At 38.5% G+C, this 21,498-nt stretch overlaps 1 protein-coding gene across 2 annotated transcripts in view; it reads left to right on the top strand.

Annotated features, from left to right (window-relative positions):
- PPP1CB (protein phosphatase 1 catalytic subunit beta) overlaps positions 1-14,305 on the top strand; it is a 33,187-nt gene extending 18,882 nt beyond the window's left edge. For both annotated transcript variants that reach the window (XM_083732715.1, XM_083732716.1), the window contains exons 2-8: positions 1,592-1,723; positions 4,506-4,736; positions 4,984-5,088; positions 8,124-8,195; positions 9,236-9,387; positions 10,117-10,251; positions 11,113-14,305. In XM_083732715.1, the coding sequence (XP_083588841.1) occupies positions 1,592-1,723; positions 4,506-4,736; positions 4,984-5,088; positions 8,124-8,195; positions 9,236-9,387; positions 10,117-10,251; positions 11,113-11,217 (932 nt within the window). In that variant the 3' untranslated portion in view covers positions 11,218-14,305. The remainder of the gene's footprint in view (positions 1-1,591; positions 1,724-4,505; positions 4,737-4,983; positions 5,089-8,123; positions 8,196-9,235; positions 9,388-10,116; positions 10,252-11,112) is intronic.
- Positions 14,306-21,498: the final 7,193 nt, after the last annotated feature.

Consider the following 21,498-nt stretch of genomic DNA (forward strand, 5'->3'; position numbering starts at 1 on the left):
GAACCATACTGAATTGGATCAAAGGCCCATCTAGTCCATTGTTCTGTTCTCACAGTGGTTAACCAGATGCCTGTGAGAAGCACATAAGCAGGATATGAACAGCCGGTGCTCAGAGGCATCCTGCCATTGATCCTAGAGGGTTGTACATTTCCATCATGACTAGCATCCATTCATAGCCTTCTCCTATATGAATGTGTATACCTGTTGAGTCTATGTGATATGGTAGACATTGCTACATCTGGTGGTAGCAGATTCCATGGCTCAGCTATGTGCCATGCGAAGAAGTACTTATTTTGTCATCAGCAAAATTGTTTACCTTACTGTTCACCCTTCAGTCCAGATCATTTATGGACAAATTTAAAATGCTGGTCACAATACAGGCCTTGAAGGGACCCCACTTCTTGTATTCCTCCATTATTATAGCTGCCTTCTACTGCTTGCTCCTTAACCAGTTTCTAATCCTGAAGAGAACCTTTTCTCATATCCCAAGATTTTTAAACCTACTCAGGATTATTTGGTGAAGTTCTGAGTACTGATGTCATCTGTTGAAGTGATGAACAGGATTCTTTCACATGCCTTCAGATGTTGGTCCTGATATTTCCTCAACAAGCAAATCCCTTCCACATTTATGAGTAGATAGGTTCTCTGGTGGGAGATTCCTTAACCTCCTTGCTCCATGAAGAAGAGGAATTTTTTTGTCAATTAAGTACCTGCAGCACTTGCTTGACACAAAATTATGGACCCCCTAAAGCATTTGGGCCAACAATGAGGGGTAGTATCAGCAGTTGGAGCTATGCAGAAAGACCCCTTTCTCCATGTGAGATAAATGTGGCTCAAACAGAACTTGCCCCCCTGGTTCTTGGGTCATCAAGCAATCCTAGTCAAGCTTGGAATGGAGAAGCATGCAAGGATGTTTCCTGTTCCATCGCTCTCAATCTTTGCTTGCAGTGTTCTGATGGGGTTGCCAAAATGAAACCAGGGAGGCTCATTAGTATAACAGTTTTCAAACCAATAAGGTCATATGACAGATCTGTACTCTTAAAGCTTATTCTCTTTTATTTGGACACCCAGTAAGTTCTTGATGGCAAACATTGTACATTGAGCACATTTTTATACCCTCTGCAGATAATAACAGAATGATGAACCATAGTGTGCATTAAAAGTGAATGCCTACTTTATTATGACTCTATCGATCAATGGATATGGCCCAATTCAGACAAAGCATTTTACTATAAACTTAATATCTGGATAAATGTTAACCTGGAAAAGGTGCAGAGAGAAGAAATGGCATGGTGCATTTGAAACAGCACAACCGGACGCCTTCATCTGCCCCAGCTGCAACAAGATATGTCTCTCCCATATCAGTCTTTACAGCTACAACAGGCACTGTAACCTTTGAACCGTTTGACTTCATCCCAAAAGGCACACTCCTCCATTGCCTCCCAAGACGGACGGATGCCAACCATATGCTTAAACACATTTTGGTTTAATGTGCTTTATAAATGCTGAGGAAGGCAAGGGCTTACTATTTGAAACACACTGTTTTCCTTGACAGATTTTCATAGACCTGAATTTATCATTTGTCTTTCAGTGCGAGGATGTCGTCCAGGAAAGATTGTGCAGATGACAGAGGCCGAAGTTCGGGGCTTGTGTATAAAATCACGAGAAATCTTTCTTAGCCAGCCCATACTTCTGGAGCTAGAGGCACCGCTGAAGATCTGTGGTATGTGGTGATTAATGTTGTATACTAAAGAAGCAAAGCTTTTAACCTGCAAAATAATATTTGCCGAATGTTGCTATGTATTCAACATATGTAAACAGTAAAGAGAAGCAAAACCATTTAACATGAAAAGATAGCCTGCTTATCCTGCTAAAATGTGGTAATTTGGTACACTTTTACTACATTGAGTGATTTATATCCTAAATACTCCTGCCAAGTCTTAAGCTAATTCAAAACCTGCTGTACAAAGAAATACTGTATTTAATATATAGTAAATACTAATCTTGGGTTTAATTTAGTTCCTATATTATTAAAGTAATTTAGGAGACAAGACTTAAGTGCTAAAACACTTCATATTTTCACAGTTATTTTTCAGCCTACTTGTGCATTCTTTTTTGGGTAAGACCCAAAAAGGGAGTGTCTTGCCTTTTGATGTGAAGGTCAAGAATGCTTGCTAAACAACTTTAGGCTTTGGGAGGAATGGCAACATGCCACTGCAGTTGCACTCTGAATGCCTTCGTTTGCCTGAATCAGCATTCAACAGGAAGAGTTCTGCCATCACTAGCTGAGCTTCAACTCTTTGAGAGGCTGGAAGATTTCAGAGGGACAGTACAGACTAGAAAAGCAAATGCAGTTGCATCTGGGCTTAGTTTAGTTTAAATAGTACTTTATTAGCAGGTTTAAAAGCATTTGGGTGTTTCTAAGTGCATTCAAATGATAGGTTAAAAACATCTGTTTTTAACCTATCATTTGAATGCACTTAGAAACACTCACAAACTGATTTGTAATTGAAGCATTTTTTTACTATTATTTGATATTTTTATCCTGCCCTTCCTCCCCAAAAGAGCTCATCAAAATAATAACACAATATAATTAAACATTACAATTAAACTGCTAAAACACTTTTTAAAGACTATGTACAATTCCTAGCTCCTAAACGCATTTCAGACCAGTGGTGTGTTTACTGTAGAGCTAAGTCCTAGAAAAAGGCATTGCCATTTATTTTTAAGGCACCAGCATGCTATGCTGCTCCTATTTCATTTATTTTAGTTGCTTATGGTGCTGTTCTGTGAAGTATAAATCTATTTTTGTATTTGATTTTTTAATATGTAATGCTTTTTATGTTTAAGAGAACATTTTGTTCTTCTGTTAATTATTCTGTTTTTAATGCGTACTTGGTATTAGATATTAATTTGTAATATTTTATTTTGTAATGTTTTGGTTGACTTATTTTGTAATGTTAAGGTAGATTGTAGAGCACTTAGCAATTTAAAAAATTGGTATAAAAATGATTTTAAATAGTAATAAAGCCCTATTCTTTGCAAAATCTTGGTAATATTAAAGCCTGCAATATAGCAATAACTTTTTGTGTGCAGCACGATAAAAACTAGTAGTTAGTATGCAAAGATGTAGAAGCAATAACAGCTGTCTACATGGAGATTACAAGATAGTAGGAAATCAGTACAATTTCCTGACTGTTAGTAGTGGCATAGGAATGTGTGAGTGGTACTATTATAAATAGTGTCTCCAGAACAAGCATATGAAAAATGTAGCATGCCTTGAGGCCAATAAGGTATCCGTGATTTATTTAAATACTTCAGGTTGTATCCAGCTAACCTACTTAGAATAGACCCATTGGAATCGATGGTCCTAAATTAGTCAAGTCCATTAATTTCAATGGGCCCACTCTAAGTAGGCTATCCTTGGATACAACTGTTAAACTTCTTAAAAAGTGCAACAGTATAAAATCTTCCATTATCAAGGTGAAAAGTAAACTAGGAGAATGCTTGCCACCACCCAAAAAAATGTGGCAGCAAGCCTGTTAATAACTGTATTGCACTGATCCTATAGGATCTGAACTGGCTTCCTGTACATAACTGGTTGGATTTCAGAGTGTTAATAATATCTTGCAAAGCCCTAAAAGCTTGGTGCGAGGGTATGTGAGAGAATGTTTTCCCCATTTTGTCCTGACTGGTCATTAAAATCTACCTAGAAGTGTGTGTTGGTGTCCATCCTCCCTGTCTCCCCTTTGGAAGCTGGTGGGGGGATGTTGGGGAGGGCCTTTTTCACTGCAGCACCGTAGTTATTGAACAGCTTCCCTTCAGAGGCTTGGGAGGTAATAGTGGCGGGGTCCTTTTGATGACCAGTTAAAACCTGACTGTTTGCATAGGTTTTTGGCTCATACTAATTTTAACTTGCAGTGGGATCTGCCTGGTGGTTTACTTCATTGTTGATGGTGATTTTATGATATATTAAAAGGTTTATGTAATGTATATTCTGCCCTAAGAACTTATAATAGAGGGTGGAAGAGAAATATTTTAATAAACTTAGGTTCTATCAAATGTTAGTCACATACAGTGGTACCTTGGGTTACAGACGCTTCTGGTTACAGACGCTTCAGGTTAGAGACTCCGCTAACCCAGAAATAGTACCTCAGGTTACGAACTTTGCTTCAGGATGAAAACAGAAATTGCACAGCAGCGGCACAGTGGTAACGGGAGGCCCCATTAGCTAAAGTGTTGCTTCAGGTTAAGAACAGTTTCAGGTTAAGAACGGACCTCCAGAACGATTTAAGTTCTTAACCCTAGGTACAACTGTACAGAGTAGGCCTATTGAAATTAATGGACATAACAAAGTGGAATTGAGGAGGAAACAACCCCCTTAGTATTTTATCACCAAAGCAGAGTATCTGTTTTGTTTTTACTACCAGCTGTGGATTTTCTTCTAATAATAATTTCTTCTAATAATTGTTTCATAAATCTATCTGCAATCTTAATTTTCGTAGGTGACATCCACGGTCAATATACAGATTTGCTTCGATTGTTTGAGTATGGGGGATTTCCACCTGAAGCCAACTATCTATTTCTGGGGGATTATGTGGATAGAGGCAAACAATCCTTGGAAACCATCTGCTTATTACTTGCATATAAAATCAAATATCCAGAGAATTTTTTCCTCCTGAGGGGAAACCATGAGTGTGCTAGTATTAATCGCATCTATGGATTCTATGATGAATGTAAGTAGAGTCTTATATGAATGTTACTAGTAGTTACCCTTTTTATGACATGCTTTGAAACTTGTAGAAAAATTCACTTAACAATATTGAATTAATACTATTTTATGTTTCTCTTTAAACTTGTGAAATAACCTCTGAATTGCCTTTACATTCAGCTGTTACTTAAATAAAGATGGCACTCTTTTTGAATGGTCAGACTACCGTATGTAATGTGATAAATAAATTGCTGCTCTTCTAATCCCACCAGGTAAACGGCGGTTTAATATCAAGCTCTGGAAGACATTTACAGACTGTTTTAATTGCCTGCCTATTGCAGCCATTGTAGATGAGAAGATTTTCTGCTGCCATGGAGGTAAGCAGAACACACCTTTCATAACAGTTAAATTACTTGTTTCTTCAAAGTTTGGACAAAAGTCCAACCAATGAGTTTTCTTGTCCCTTACCTCTTAACTAATATCAAATAAAGTGAATTTGAAATGCATTATAATGCCAGCATCTAGAATATCATTGGTTTCCCATAATCTAGCCAGAGAAATCTTGATGAATGAGCATATACAGCTTGCCAGCAGGGTATAGCAGTTTGATTAATTTTTTATAGTCCTGAAGAAGGCAGAGGTTATAGATTTGAAGTGATGGGTATGTTGACCTCTGGGTCTTTTGACTCATTTAGTGTTCGGTTTTAAATACTGGTCCTTTATCATTTGGCCTTCCCTCATTCTTCAGGCTCATTACAAAGATTGTGGTGATCTTAGATAGCATTTTCAAGGCAACAGAGCATATATCCGTACCTCTTGGCTATCATTAAGGACATCAGCATAGGAAAATAGCCTACAGAGGAATTGATGAAGGATGTGAGAAGCCTCAAGGAAGCAAAACTTCCTGCTGAGCAGGAATTTTAAGTTACTTAATTCCATCTCAGGGATTTGCAGCACCCACATGACCACATCACTAAGTGGTCCTGTCCTTCAAGAAGGAAGTGCATTTACTAGCCCAGCTCAACCGTATTGGAGCCTACTATGGGTAGTGCCTCTGGTCATCTTCCTGGGTCCTCGGAGGATTCTCAACCATTGGATAGAATGCAACGGCCATCTCTGAAAGAGAAACGGTATCCCTATTTCAGTCTGTTAACCGCAAAAATAGAACCATATCCTCAAGAGATCATGCTTCTATTCTGCTAGATAGAAAGGTGCATCTCTTTGAGACAATAATATATTGGTATGATCAAAGGGAAACGAACTTTGGAGAGTAAACCATAACCCAATATTTCATTCAGAGTTTGAGCATTTGGTCTCTGGTCAGGCCTCCACATTTGACCCACCAGGCCATTTTCAGAAAGCCAAACCCACATGAGCATTGGGCAAGGGTGGGACTCCAAAGGAACAAATCAGGGACTTAAAGGTCCCGGTTGTTCTTTGGATCTAGTATGGCATGCTTCCACTCACCCATCAGCTGTGATGGGCAGATTATCGTGCACCTTCAGCCCCCTCACCCATGGTTCACTTGCTTTGAAATCCCAAGGATCGGGGCTTTAAAGGGAATCTTTAAAGGGAATAGTGACATCAGGTGATAGACAGGTGGGTGGCCTAGCCCACCTATCAACTTTGGTCCACCAGGCATGGGGAAGGTAAAGAACTGGCCCTCTGGCCAGAAACGATTCCCAGCCCTTTTTCCTGAAAAGAGTGCTGATCAAGATGGGATAAATTGCGATATTCTTGGAATAAATTGCTGAAGTGTTGAAGAAGCCAAATTCAGAAGAAATTATCAGGACTCCCATTCTAGAAATAATCACAATGTGGATAAATCGGAACACTCAGCCATTATGAAGCGCCTCACAAATACTTGGTTTGCTTCCTAATACATTTGCAAAACACATGTGTCACATGGTTGTTTCTGTTCTGTATCTTTTTTTGATAGTTGTACTAGCTTAAAGTCTTAAAAGAAATTAACCCTTTTAGTTTATGTGTTACAATGATACGGATAGACTGCTTGCAGGGACGTGCCTGACTATGTGCCCTCTGGATCCTTGCCCATTACAGCTGGTGAAATTGAGCCTGGGGGAGGGTTATTTCCTGGTTGTGGGCGACAGCATCATTATGTAAGGGAGTGGTGCCTGCCACTTTGGTGGTGCAATCATTAGCGGGGGGAAAGCCAGCCTGGTCACTAATACTCTCCATTGGAGGAAAGTGTTTGAGAGGGTCATGCTAGAACAACTACAGATACTTTTGGATAAGACTGATTTATCTGGATCAATACTAGTCTAGATTCAGAAATAAATTAGTATTGGACACCATGATGACCTTTATGGCAATAGGAGCAGTGAAAGTGCAAGCATACTCATGCTGCTGTATCTCTTAGTGGTCTTTGATATTATTATTATTAGTAGTAATTATGTGTCCTTCACCAGCAGGTCCCAGGGCAGGTTAAAATAGTTATATTATTAAAATAGTTATTTATTCCTGCCCTGTGGAACTCCTTGCCAATAGAAGTTCAGCAGGAGTCATCCCTGCTTGCTTTCACATATCTTTTGAAAACACTGCTGTTCAGACAGGCCTTTGTAACATGACTCTTGCTACCAGCCAGTTTTCATTGATATATTGATGTTTTTGCTGTTATTGTAATGTTGTGTTTTTATGTTTGCACACTGCCTATGAAAGTGTAGTTTGTAAATATTTCAACAAACTTGGCTCAGATATTTTCTCCATCATAGCTTAAGCTGGAGAACCACCCCTTAAAAATAATTGGTTTAGTAAACTTTTACAGCTTGGTATAGAATAAAAATAATTTTGTAACCTATATTGACAGAGGGAAATATCCAAGTAGAAGTCATCATTGAGGGAGGTGGTCTCAGTATGCCTGCTACTTGAATTCAATTCTTTTTGGTGAAATAGTTGTCCTCAGATGTAAATTATTTTGCATTTGTTTAACAATGAAATTATTCCAAGTAAGGATCACTTAATTTAAAATTAAAGTTTCTTCATTATGAAGAATAAGTGTTCCTTGGGCATCTTGTACACCTTCAGCAATTTTATAAAAAGAAACAAACCCCACAGTTGTGAAATGGAGAGCTCTTTATGCTTCCAATAAAGAATGGATGTTTTGTGCAGTTTATTCTTAAATGTTTAGAACACAATTGCATGCCCTCTGTTAGCAATTTTTTGTGATAAAAAATACTTTTATATCCATTTGCAAAATCTTAGAGAGGGCCCTGTCTCAGTGTAATAGCTATTGAGCCATGAGGTGGGGTAAGAGCATAAAAAAATCAAATGGATATGGCTACCAATTGGATGGCATTACATTGGAAAATAAAGGAGTCTATTATTGTCTAAATTCTTTTCATTGACATCTTCTATGAACAATGAAAATGAGTTTTCTCATTCATGTTGTCAGGACTGTCACCAGATCTGCAATCAATGGAACAGATTCGAAGAATTATGAGACCCACAGATGTTCCTGACACAGGTAAGGCCCACCTGCACAAATTGCTTCTCACTGTAAATTATTTTAAAATTGTATTGTGGCATATATCAGTAGTGTGTTCAAAGAAGTAGTGAAACTTCCCACCTGAAGGGTTTTGAGGAGCGCTAGTATACTTGTGCTGCTTGGAAGCTAAAAGTCCTTGTTTTCATCATTTGAGGTACAGATTGAAAAGGGCCATGTGGAAATTACTTAGTTTTGAACATAAGGGATTAGATCCAGACTTAGTTGCACTATTATTCCCTTGATTTCACCCAAACCTATATTAAATTGATTTTTTGGATTCTGAAGAAGGTAGAGGGTGTGGGTGGGTGGGTGTGGGTGTGGGTGTGTAATAGAGAAGCAGCATAGCTTGTTAATTAGAACTTTTATGTTCTCTCTTTTAAAATCCATATTACATTCTAGAGTGTGACTTGAAACAATTTGGTTGTAAGACAGTAGTTGTAGGTAGTAGCCTTGGAAACTAAACTTAGTAAAGTAAAAATAAACATGTGTATCTGTATAGTACTTTATAGAAGCAGAAATTCAAATAGAGGATTTCCTGATTTTAAGTTCAACCTGAGTCCCTATGCAAGGTGGCTGAAATTTTGGCATATAGGAAAACCTTTGTCTTCTTTTGGAGAGCGAGGTTCATACTGAATCCGTCAACATGAGGCATGCCTGAGCTACGATTTCAGGATTTTTTGGATCTATGGACATTCAGTGATTTGCTTTCATTCTAAACAACTTGATTTTTCTTGCTGGAAGAAAGTTAAAGATACTGGCTCAGTTTGCACATCATATAAAACCGTAGTTTAAAACAAGCTATGGTTTAATGTGATGTGCACATCAGACCACAGACCATAGAAAAAGTTTGCACTGTTGTCTCCAGTAGGAGTGCATTGCAAATCTATAACTGTTACACTTGTATAGCCTCATGTGTACAAAGTATGCATACCAAAATCTCAATCATGAGAGGTAAATATTTTGTACCTAAAAGAACACATTAGGGTCCTGTTTCTGAGACTTGTGCTCTTACTTTCAAGGCTTGCTCTGTGACCTGCTGTGGTCTGATCCAGACAAGGATGTGCAGGGCTGGGGTGAAAATGATCGTGGTGTCTCCTTCACTTTTGGAGCTGATGTGGTCAGCAAGTTCTTGAATCGTCATGATTTGGATTTGATTTGTCGAGCTCATCAGGTATGAATTTGCTTCTTTCTAATTTGGGATCTTTACCTTCTAGTTTCCAGAGCTCTATGTCATTTACACATACAAATATGGTGACAAGTAGGTGAGCTAGTGCAGATCAGGCTACAAAGTTAGCTATATCTAGTCTGTAGAACTGCCCTGAGATCTACAGATATAGGGGCAGTATACAGATTTAATAAATAATCTTAAATAATATTGAACACAAAGCTGCCCAAGCTGTCACATCTTCTCTGCACACATATTTCTGGATTTTGAGTCCTTTGTTTCAAAAATGTTGCAGAAAAACTGGAGGTCTTTGTGTAACTAGTCTACAGCACAAATAATAATTTGCTTAAATTTATTTGTATTCTGTACCTTCTGATTTCTGTACTTCAAATTACTTTTTTTACCTACTTCAAATTAGTTTCCTTCCCACCATGGAGCAGGCTTTCATTGGTGCAATTTACCTTGGTGCTCCTCTTGGAGCCCTCCATATAGCCCTAAAATTGCTTTTGGGGAGGCAGTGGGGAGCTGAGAAGAAAGAGAATTCCCATTGTGTTTGGAGAAGCCAACTTGCATGATAATGGATCTTTCATAGAATCTTAAGTTGTGGTGCATTCATTTTGCTATGTGTTCTCTGAAAACTCTTAGACTGCTGGTTATGGGATAAACATTTTGGCTCAGATTACAGAAATATTTTAAGTTACATCAATATTGGTTATGTGTTTTTCTCACTGACAGGTAGTTGAAGATGGCTATGAATTCTTTGCTAAACGACAGCTGGTTACCCTATTTTCTGCTCCTAATTACTGTGGAGAATTTGACAATGCTGGTGGCATGATGAGTGTGGATGAAACTTTGATGTGCTCTTTTCAGGTACGATAAACATGGATTATAACCTCTATATTGAGAGGATAGGTCAAAAAGTTACTAGGATTGTATAGCTTGAATAAAACTAGAGTTAGCCGGGGCAACCCAGCCAATTAAGTGAGGTATAAATAATAAAATTATTTATTTATTATTAAACTTTTAAGGTGCACGGTAGCTTGTATCTCCGTTGTTGAAGGCTAGCATTCTCAGCAAATGTTACAATCTTCCTTTAGTTCACAACTAATCTTCTAATACCTCATTGCCATAGTATTACTAAGCTAAGGTGAATATTTGCCTGAATAAAATGGGATCAAGCCACTCTGTTGATGGAGTCTCTTGAAAAATAATAAATAAAATGGATTTCTCTGAACTGGCTAGGGGTGTCTGGTTCTCTGAGACTGCCTTAGACGGAGTCAGACCATTGGTTCATCTAGCCCAGTATTTTCTACTACAGCTGGTTAAAGTCTTCCCTAGATCTTTTAACTGGAAGTTGCTGGGGATTACTGTATTTACGCAAATCTAATGTGCCATCAAATCTAATGTGCACCCTAATTTTTGTGAACGTTATTTGGCCAAGGAAGGTGCGCATTACATTTGAGTAAATATGGGACCATCTATATGCAAAGTATTATGCTCTGACAGTTTGCTATCATCCCTACCTGGTTAGATGCGTCCACAAAATGGGTAGCCCTAGCTGTTAAATAATTCTTTTTGTACTTTGCAAATGCATATTCAATAGTTGTTGTAAATAGGAAGCCACCTCAAGTGTAGACAGCAAGTTATACATTCATCGTAAGACTGGTTTAATGGATATGTTGTGTTGGTTTGAAGAGAAGATTATTCATCTTCTTAATTCATCCTCTTAAGATTCTGAAACCATCTGAGAAGAAAGCAAAGTACCAGTATGGTGGACTGAACTCTGGACGTCCCGTCACTCCACCTCGCACAGCTAATCCTCCGAAGAAGAGGTGAAGAAAGGAATATCATAGAAAACCCATCAGATCTATTAAGGACAAAACTCCATATATACAGTATATAATAAGTGTGCACTGTAAAACCATCCAGCCATTTGACACCCTTTATGATGTCACATCTTTAACTTAAAGAGACGGGTAAAGGATCTTTAATATTTTCTAGTTGACAGATGTGCAACACTGTATTGTAACAAGTATACTCCAAGCTCTAGTAACCAACATAGAGTAAAATCAAATCTAAACAAATTATTTTGGTTGCATATTCACATCACAGTTTTGAAGTTGACCAACATCCCAATTTAAGCTTGATGTAATAGTTAAATCAGATGAGAGCATGATGTTTCATTTGTGTAATGTGGTCTTACTGTTGCTTGATTGCTTTTATTTCTCTTATTTTGTAGCTAGAATGATGGCAAAGTATCTAGTCATGTTTCCTGGCTGAAAATGATTTGTGGAAGGGATTTTTGGGGCAGCTGCTGTTCTCCCTCTTCCCAGTATTCTTGCTAACTAAATGTGTGCCCCTATAATAGGAGTTTAAAGACACAAACCAGTCTCAAGCTCGTAACTTCAGTAATGCTCCTTATCCAGACAACCCAACAGTCAGTATTTCTCATGACAAAAAACTTATTACTTTTTATCTTAGATTGCCACAGGATGACTTTGTTCATTGCACCATTTTAAACTAACATTACACTCACAATGACACTTCATTTAACTTAAATAGGGCAAGAATGGTATTACTTATTAGTCGATAACTTGATTATGTGGTACCTTGCATTAGATTTTATTAGCATGAAACACCTTTTGGCATGCTTAGCTTCCTGATAATGTCATATTTGCATTAAAGTGCATTCTGCATAGCTCACCAAACATGAAGATCCTTCTCTGATATGCCTGGAAAAGCTAGCTCTCCTCTTCCCCGCCCAACCGTGCACTCTGCCCCACCCTCCAGGAGGGTATATTTAAATGGATGTTGATCATTGAGCAGTAGGTTAACTATGGCTAGTGGTGGTTGGACTGTCTAATATTGCCATGTGAATGTTCTACATGATTGTAAGGCTTATGTCACTAAAGATTTATATCCTCTGGATTTTCATGATCAAGGTTCATATACTATTGTAGAAACTTCTGCTTTGTAGTGTACTATAGTAGCAATAATTTCTGTACATGATCAAGAGTTGATGCAGTATTTCTTTTCCTGTTTTCCTTAAAGGGTTCATATTGGCAAATGGCAAAGTGTAAAGAAATGTGCAAAGATTGTAAACAGATAAAAATTGAAAGGCAGCGACTTGATTGGAAATTAATACAATGTTTTTTTTATTGAACACTGTCAAATGTGCAAAGATTGTAAACGGATAAAAACTGAAAGGCAGGGACTTGATTGGATATTAATACAATGTTTTTTATTGAACACAGTCAAATTTATAAGATTACTTAGTAGGGAAGCTTCCAATTTAAATTATTCTAAATGTGCAGCAATGTAGAACTCTTTAATATTGTCTTTGCAAATGTTAAATCGAGAATTCTAGCAACTTGCATTTAATGAACTGACACGTATTATGCAAGGGATTTCTGGCAAAGTGAAAAGTTCTTACATGGATTTAAGTCTCTTTTCTAATTCCATTTTGTTTTAAAACACATATTAAATGTAGGATTTTTCATTTAGTAAAGTTGTTTAATTGATTTGAAGTCTGACTGGTTATTCCAATCTTTGTTATGAAATAATTTGCCCTTGATGGCATACATTAATGAGATGCAGACAAAAGCTTAATATTGACACTAATATAGATTTGTGTTGGTGGATATTTAAAAATACAGCAGCTCTGTATACGTCACCTGTAGATCAATGGATAACTAACCATAGTTGCTCCCTAGCACTGTCATGTTATCATATTATCATCGTCATATTATCTGACGATGAAATGATGAACTTCTTGGGTCATTACTGTATGAAAAAATATCACCTCAAAGAAGGTAAATGGAATGTGACAAGATGGAAGCAAAGCTTTGCCATATCCAGCTCTCTATTTTTTTAATTTTTTTGTAAAGTGGGTAACTTTGTCATTTTTACATTGTAAGAGCACCTTCATTTCAGATAATATAAAGGAGCCCAAAATGTGTTTAAGGGCAGTAGTTTAATATGTATGATTGGGTTTAACAAATTATTTTGGGAAATTGCTTTTACAACATTGCCCAGGTATGCAGGCCTGCATGTGAAGCCATCTTGAAAGACAGAAACGTTTACTTGCGCTGTAATTTGTATTCTTTATCTGTCCTCCACCTCACTTGTCACTACTTAATGTCTGATAACATACTGCACATTTACAAATACCAATGAAACCAACAAAGAATGTAATGGCTAAAACCACTAGTTATAATAATTACCTGTAAACAACTTTTCTGGAAGCGTAGTCTTTGAAGCTACTTAAGACTGCTCATGATCAGTTTTTAGATCCTGCCCATGAATACAAATGCTGGTCTCTGTAGGCTTGAGGGTGAGCTCTAGCCCTTACTAATAGATGTCACTGGGGAATCAAGTGAGATGTGTCATTTTCTTGGCTTTGCGATTTGTGTTAAGTATTTTGGTCAAGGGTGTGTAGCCTTTCTGTGTAATCAGAATGGAACTAGTGATGTATTTCAGCATGGTTCTAACTATTACTTTACTGTCCTCTCCCCTTTTTCTCTTTCCTTAATAAAAGGAAACAGACACCTTTTATTGCCCCCCTTAAAGCTTCTATGTCTTTTTTTTGTAGCATTCTCCTATAATTTACTTGTAAGTAAGCTTTATTTACTGTAGTAACCTTTCGTTCCTACCATTGTTTCATCACAATGTGTCATGTAAGCAGCTTATTCAAAGACAACCTTGTGCAAATGAGTCTAGGCTGCCGGATTCCTAAATAAAATTAGTTCACATGATAGTTTTTGAACAAATTTTACAATTGACCTGCTTTTTTCACATGTGTGACTGCACATAAATTGTTTGAAACCCATCGTGTGGATGCAAAACATGACATCTGAGTTGGTTGTGTCTTGCTGGCTTGGAAGGAAATTTGAGTTTTAGGAATAAACTTTACTAAACCTCTTGATTCTGTATTCAAGTCTTGTTTTGCACACTGTAGCTGACTCAATCTCAGACCACCACATTATTTTGTAGACTGTTTCCCCAAACAGTCATGTTCCCCAAACAGTTGCATGTACCATTTAAACTGTTCCCCAAACAGTTGCATGTACCATTTAAATCCATTATAGATTTCACTGAAGGTTTCAATGTTGATTTCATTAGGACTTCGTTGAGACATATTAAAACCATTTGAAGTATCTGGGGATGTGGAGAAGAGTTAGATAATGAAATGAGGGCAGGGACCCCGCATCATCATTTAGGAGCGCAACAGAACCTTAAAGAGATGTTCAAATGGTACTGTTGCTCCAGAAACTTGCAAGATAGTGCTAATGAAAAGAGATTATGTGTAGAAGTGTTTCTCCCCGGAGATCAAAAATCCCTCTTGGAACCAAAACAACAAACATACATGAAAAAAGAGCCCCCAGATTTAGGAAATTGTAGGACTGTTTTACAGATTGATATTGAGGTCCCCATTTGTGTATTGATAAAAATCTGTTGAAACATTTCATTTTTTGATCTCTTTCCCAACAGTACTAATTGATGAACTGTAACTGGTTGTCGTTTGAGGTCATAAAATTTACTTGATTATGCTGGGGAATCTTTTATGTAGCATCATCATGGTACATGGCCTTGGTTGCATTTAGCTAATCTACTTTCAGTTCTCTCTATGGAGCTAGTGGAAAAATCAATATGTTGCTCAAAGGTTTAACAAATTCTGTGACCAACCAGTTGAATGCTGTAATTTGTCTAAATTATGCAAATTTGCTTGCATAATTTAAGTGTTTTTTTGTTTTGCACAGTCTTGCTTTTGCTTGTCAACACCTCTTCCTCTCCTTTTCTTTTCTCCACTGGCCTCCTGTTAGGTATCTGTTTTCAGCCTTCTGTTATTCTCTTGCTACATACTGTAGCTGGGTGACCTAATCAGATCCCATGGCTTTAATGCCATTTATATGTTGATGACAACCAGCCCTACCTCTCTATTACCAGAACATATTCCTTTCTCCAATCTTGCATGTACCTGATATTTCTGCCCTGCCCGATCAGATCCAGCATCCTGTTTTTCACAGTGGCCAACCACACGTCTTCATGCTCTGCTTTTAGGCTTTCTAAAAGCAACAGTCTTCTGCTATACCAGGTTACAAGCCATTGCATCCAGTCTGCATGGCCTATGAGCTTACATGACGGGAGTTGTGCTCAGCATCTGGAGGCCATAATGTTGGCTATTCCAGTTCTATAAAATTGTCGTGATGAATAGACCACACACCGTTAATTGGTCTGACTTCCTTTTAAAGGTATCTAAGCTGGAGGCCATCATAATATCTTGTACCTATAAAGTTTGGTTTGGTTTGGTTGAAGTACTTCTTACAAGTTGTGAAACTAATGCCAATTACTGACATTGGGTGACCCAACACTTCTACACATGATGCATAATTTGATAAACATGCTGTGACTTCTTTTGTGAACCACCCTGAAATCTGCAGACGAAGGACTGTATACAAATTTAACATTTTTTTAAAATAAAAAATATATTCTTTGTGGAAAAATAAAAAGTACAAAATTACAAGTGCACAGAATAAGATAAGGCACAAGAAAGAAGAAAGAAGAAATAGTACCCATGTAGAAAACAAAACACAAAAAAGACATTGTGTACATTGTAAAGGGGGGGGGGTCTTGTAGTTAACCAGACCTTCATCTAATATGGTATTTATAAAAAATTAATTCCAAATATCTTTAAATTTGTCTATTGCTGGTCTATGTTTGTACACAACTCATTCATATGTAGTGAGTATGTCCATAACTCCAATCATCATAGGGCGCCATTTTTTATTTTTCCAGTTCATCAATACCAGTCATCATCATCAATCATCATCATCATTACTAAATGAAGAAAAACAAAACAAAATGCTGTGGCCTTTCCACTGCCTTCTCTCCCTTGTTTTACTGTCAAATTCTGATACATTGCTGCCTATGATTTTCTTCTAACTCTGCCACCTTCAGATGTCATCCTTTAAACAATTGAATTACTGCTGTCATTTAAAACTTAAACTCCTCCTTTAGAACGACTGCTTAGTGGTGACTGCATCTTCAAATCCCTTCTCAAACCGACTGCTTCTAAGGTTTTTAAGTCAAAGGCTGTATAGATCTCATTCCCCTAATTCCCCCTTGACCAACTACATTCTTTCTGCGGCTCCCTTGTGGGGCTCAGGACCCCAGTTATGTCACCTGCAGAGCTGGTAGCCCCTCACATCTTTTCGAACACCCCCCCTTGCATAGTGTTCCCTCAGCCTTCTCTCTCTTCTCCTTGGGAGTTCTCTGGGCAGCTGTAGCTGCCATCCCTGGTCTCTGAGCTGCCCCCCTTGCCCCAAAGAGAGGTGCCGCCTCACACTGCCCCACTCCCTGGCCAGCACCATTCTCCTGGGGAGCGTGTAGCCAGGGTTGCTGCAACAAACAGCTGTGCAAGCCTTTGGGAGGCAGAAATGTAAGAGGACATCCAAGGAGAGAGAGAAGGAAAGAGGGACAGAGGCCAGTGTTCTCCGCAGCACCCCGGCTATCATTCAAGGCACCCTAGGGTGCCATGGCACACTGGTTGAAAACCACTGCCCTAATGAAACAGTCACACTCTTCCCGAAAGCCTTGTCCTGATTTTTCCTCGCATCAAAATTTTGATAGTTCACCTGTCAAGGCAGAGACCTATAAGGTGCAACACACCTTGATAGTGCTATTAGAATAACAAAATTAAAGCCTGCTACATGGACCACTGACACAGGTATCATTTTATTATGCCTTCATTTTGAAACTTGTCTTCAAGTGGAAGAAACATGAGCCAGACCTATAAAAATTATGTGGAGTATACTGGGGGAGGCACGCACCCGCTGTTCCTTTAGGAATCATGCTATTTAAATATTAACACTTTTCGTAAGAAGGGATTTCCTGCATTCTAATAATTAGCTACCAGGTTCCACCCATCTCACCCTGGAAAGTATTTCCACCGCTAGGGTGCTATGTATAGACCTGCTCCTTCAGTAGTGTTGTAAAAGTACCCCTTCAAGTTTTCTGAGCTGTCGCTTCAATTTTTAATGTTCCTAACTATAGACAGCCGGATTGTCTTAGATTGACTGTTAAAACTTGCTCAGTTTTGAACAGGAGTTGTAGCCTTGTTGGCTTCATCCAGGGGCCAGGGGCTGATTCCAAGTTAAGACTTGTGCAAAAGAAACCCTATTAAGCTATTAGGTACATCACCATTTACTTTTCTCTTTAACCTGCTACTGAGTTAGTGCACGTAACAGTGTAGTCCAGGCATGGCCAAACTTGGCCCTCCAGATGTTTTGGGCCTACAACTCCCATCATCCCTATCTAACAAGCCCAGTGGTCAGGGATGATGGGAATTGTAGTCCCAAAACATCTGGCGGGCCAAGTTTGGCTATGGCTGGTGTAGTCCTTTCTGCTTCTACTCAGGTGCTCCATGTATGTAAGGTTGCAACACCTGAGATATATAAGAGGGCTCAGTCCATCCCTGTTGCAGTGCATGTTGAGAACTACGGGATTGAAAGAAATGGCCAAAGTGCACCAGGAAAGGAATGATGGTGGTGCTCTACTGGAAACCTGGGTTGACAACAAAGAATCGTCTGTTTGGGGTCAGACTGCCCTTTTTAAAAGATTCTGCCCCACAATGTTCTTCCAACACTTGACTTGCCAGTTTGCTTCTGGCATGAAAAGCTGATTAAGGGTTGTCTTGTCCTTGTGTTGGTTAGATGCACTTGAAAATTGTGATGGAATAAGCATTCTAAAGCTTCGGTGAACCATAGGGACACGTTCCTATCCTGCACTACAACTTGGAAGAAAGGTGGGAGCTAGTCCCTTTGATTGTGCTGAGCCTTGAAGATGCTTCTCCCTGTGCTTCTTATTACCCCCAGAGCTTAGCAAGATGTCAGACAAGAGCCTTCCTTTTCCTGATCAGGGTCAGAGACAACTACATGCTTTGACAGTGCTAAGGCCAGACAAAAACTGAGGACCTCTGTTCTTTGCAGAACCAAGTGGACACCAGCAGCGGTACTTGGTAATAAATATTTCCAAGATAACTGTATCTCATGGCTAAAAATATGGGCAAAGATCCAAGGAGCTCCATGCACGTACACCAAATATCTTTTGTGCAAAGGACGTTTTGCTTCTGGCTGTATGCTGTATCTGATGCCAGTTAGAAATGTTTAAGGGTTTTTTTAGTCAAAGGCCTTGGCAAAATGTGCAATGCAGAAAAAATGCAAAATATGAAGTTGTCCTGTGGGCAATTAAAAGGTGTCTCTAAAGAAATAAATATATTTTCATTGTTTTCTTAGCAGTAGTAATAAAAAGCTACAGTCATATATTTATCCATATCTATTGCCAACTCAAAGGGAGACAAGTGGTGCTGTGGATTAAACCACAGAGCCTAGGGCTTGCCAATCAGAAGGTCGGCAGTTCGAATCCTCACGGCGGGGTGAGCTCCTGTTGTTCGGTTCCTGCTCCTGCCTACCTAGCAGTTCTTAAGCACGTCAAAGTGCAAGTAGATAAATAGGTACCGCTCCGGTGGGAAGGTAAACGGCGTTTCCGTGCACTGCTCTGGTTCGTCAGAAACGGCTTAGTCATGCTGGCCACATGACCCGGAAGCTGTATGCTGGCTCCCTCGGCCAATAAAGCGAGATGACCGCCACAACCCCAGAGTTGGCCACGACTGGACCTAATGGTTAGGGTCCCTTTACCTATTAGCAACTCAGAGGTGCAAAAAACAGCTCCTTTAGTATTCTTCTACAAGTCACATTGTTAAACAATAAGGTCCTTGTGGTAAGAGGAATCCCAAGCAGTATTGTGAATAGTCCTGTTCAACACAAAATCTGCATCCATTTTTTGTGCTTGGTACTATCCTTTGAAAATGTCTCCACCACACCCTATTTAGATCATATACAGCACTACTATTTTCAATGGACTTGCACCACATCATTTTATAGATGTAGGAACTGAGCATTGGTAATATTGCCTTGTCCGTTAGAATCCAGCAGATCCCTTTCTTCACTGAAATATTACTCTATTTCCAGGATCACATTTATTTTCAAATTATTCTTCATCCCTTAAGTAAATAGGGGAAAAAATTATGCGTTAAAACATTAAACATTGCTTATGGCATAAAAATCGCCCTCTGTCTATAAATGCAGAATGCTTAAAAGGGATAGAAAGCACAAATATCTAATAAGAGACAGAAGGATAAAAGTAATGCTAAAGCATCATGTTGGCAGTGCAAGCTAGCCATGCATTTTTTTGTCCTGATAATGGGCATGATTGTGGGTGCTCTTCCTACAAGGGAAAACATCTATGAGGTCAACAGATTGTCAAGGCACCAAATTCCCCCTAGATTTCACTAATTTTTACAATTAATATGCCACTTAATAACGATGTTAGATAGATGATAGATAGATAGATGATAGATAGATAGATGATAGATAGATAGATAGATAGATAGATAGATAGATAGATAGATAGATAGATAGATGATAGAGATAGATAGAGATAGACAGAGATAGATAGCCTGGAAGTGTCCTTGGTTTGTTTGGAATCAGGGCCTCAAGACACTTACATTAAAGGGAAATGGAGTTAAGTTTCAGTCCACCTAGTTTGATCTGTGAAAACAGCTGAACTATCAAGGCTTGCCTTCAATGTTGACTGTGGTCTAATAGTGCCCCCTGGCGTACAGCTAACTGTCCAAAGTTCACCGCTAAGATCTTTATTTATTTAGTCTATTGAATTCTACAAACTAGATAGAAATACACTTTCAGTAATAGATCAGTTTGAGACAAACTACACATTACATATATGAGTGCATTAAAATGATGGCAGCTGTTTTTTTTTCTAAGTAATAGCAGCTTGGGAGGTACTTCAAACAGAGAAGTGACCATGTAGAGTGAAAGGAGTGCTTAACCCATGCCAGTGGAGAGGGGAATCTGCAAAATCCAAATCCCACAGGGATACCACTCCAGACACCATAAGTTTGAATCCTTGGACTTTTTCTATCAGTCCAAACCCTTCTCAGATCTCTCCTCCCTCCTTCTCTCTCAGTGCACCTCTAATCAATCAATCAATCAATCTTTATTATGATCAGAGATTAGCCACAAAACATAGCTTCTCTATTTTTACATTTTAAAATATGAGAGTCTAGCTGCTGTGGAAGATATATTTTACATACTGTGCTACTTTTGTGGTCAAATTCCTACATTCCTAAGTATGTCTCACACAATCAGCTTTGGAATCGTTCCCCATTCTCCATATACCCAACAACCTTTCTTTTGATTTAGAACCAGTTAGTTCTTTGCTAGACCATCAGTCCAGGAAAACCAAGGAACAGATCACTGCCTCTATGAGTCTATGGACCAAGCGAAGCACCGCAATAGGCAGAAGGAAGGGTTTTGTTTTGTTTTTTAGTTGATGAACAAACTTTCTTAAATTTCCTTTGCATTCATCCTCTTTCTGTGTATGAGACTTCAGATAATATTTGAGTTGCCATTCGTCCAGAATTTCCTGGACATAACCAGGATTCAGTTGTTGGAAACCGTGTCTGGGCAGAAATTGCTGTAATGTCCGGGAAAATCCAGACGTATGGCAGTCCATTTCGGAAGTGTAGATTTTTGAAAATTTAATTAAAAATAGCTCAAAAACTTCATTTTTTTCCTTTGAGATTTTGCAAGAAAAGCTCAACAACTTTTGTGTCCAGGTCTTCACTTTTTGAAAAATGGAAACCCTAGATAATCTGGTTTTAACTATTTTATCTGCAATCATTTTTTTCTACTGTGTTTTCTTCTTGTATTGTCATTACTGGTGTGGATTATTTATTTACATGTTAAATTTATTAGTCGCTTGTCAACAAACATTCAGGGAGGTAGCTGTGTTGGTCTGACGCAGTCAAAATTAAAAATAAATAAATTGTCCACTAGCACCTTAGAGACTAAGTTTATACTGGGTATAAGCTTTCATGTACATGCATATCTGAAGAAGTGTACATGCTTATACTCAGAACAAACTTAGTTGGTCTCTAAGGTGCTACTGGACAATTTTTTAATTTCTTGTCAACTAACAGGTCTCCAAGTGACTTACAATGAAGAACATATACATAAATACCCTATAAAACAGAGTAGA

This window comes from Podarcis gaigeae (assembly GCF_964106915.1).
Source record: "Podarcis gaigeae genome assembly, chromosome: 3".
NCBI lineage: Eukaryota > Metazoa > Chordata > Lepidosauria > Squamata > Lacertidae > Podarcis > Podarcis gaigeae.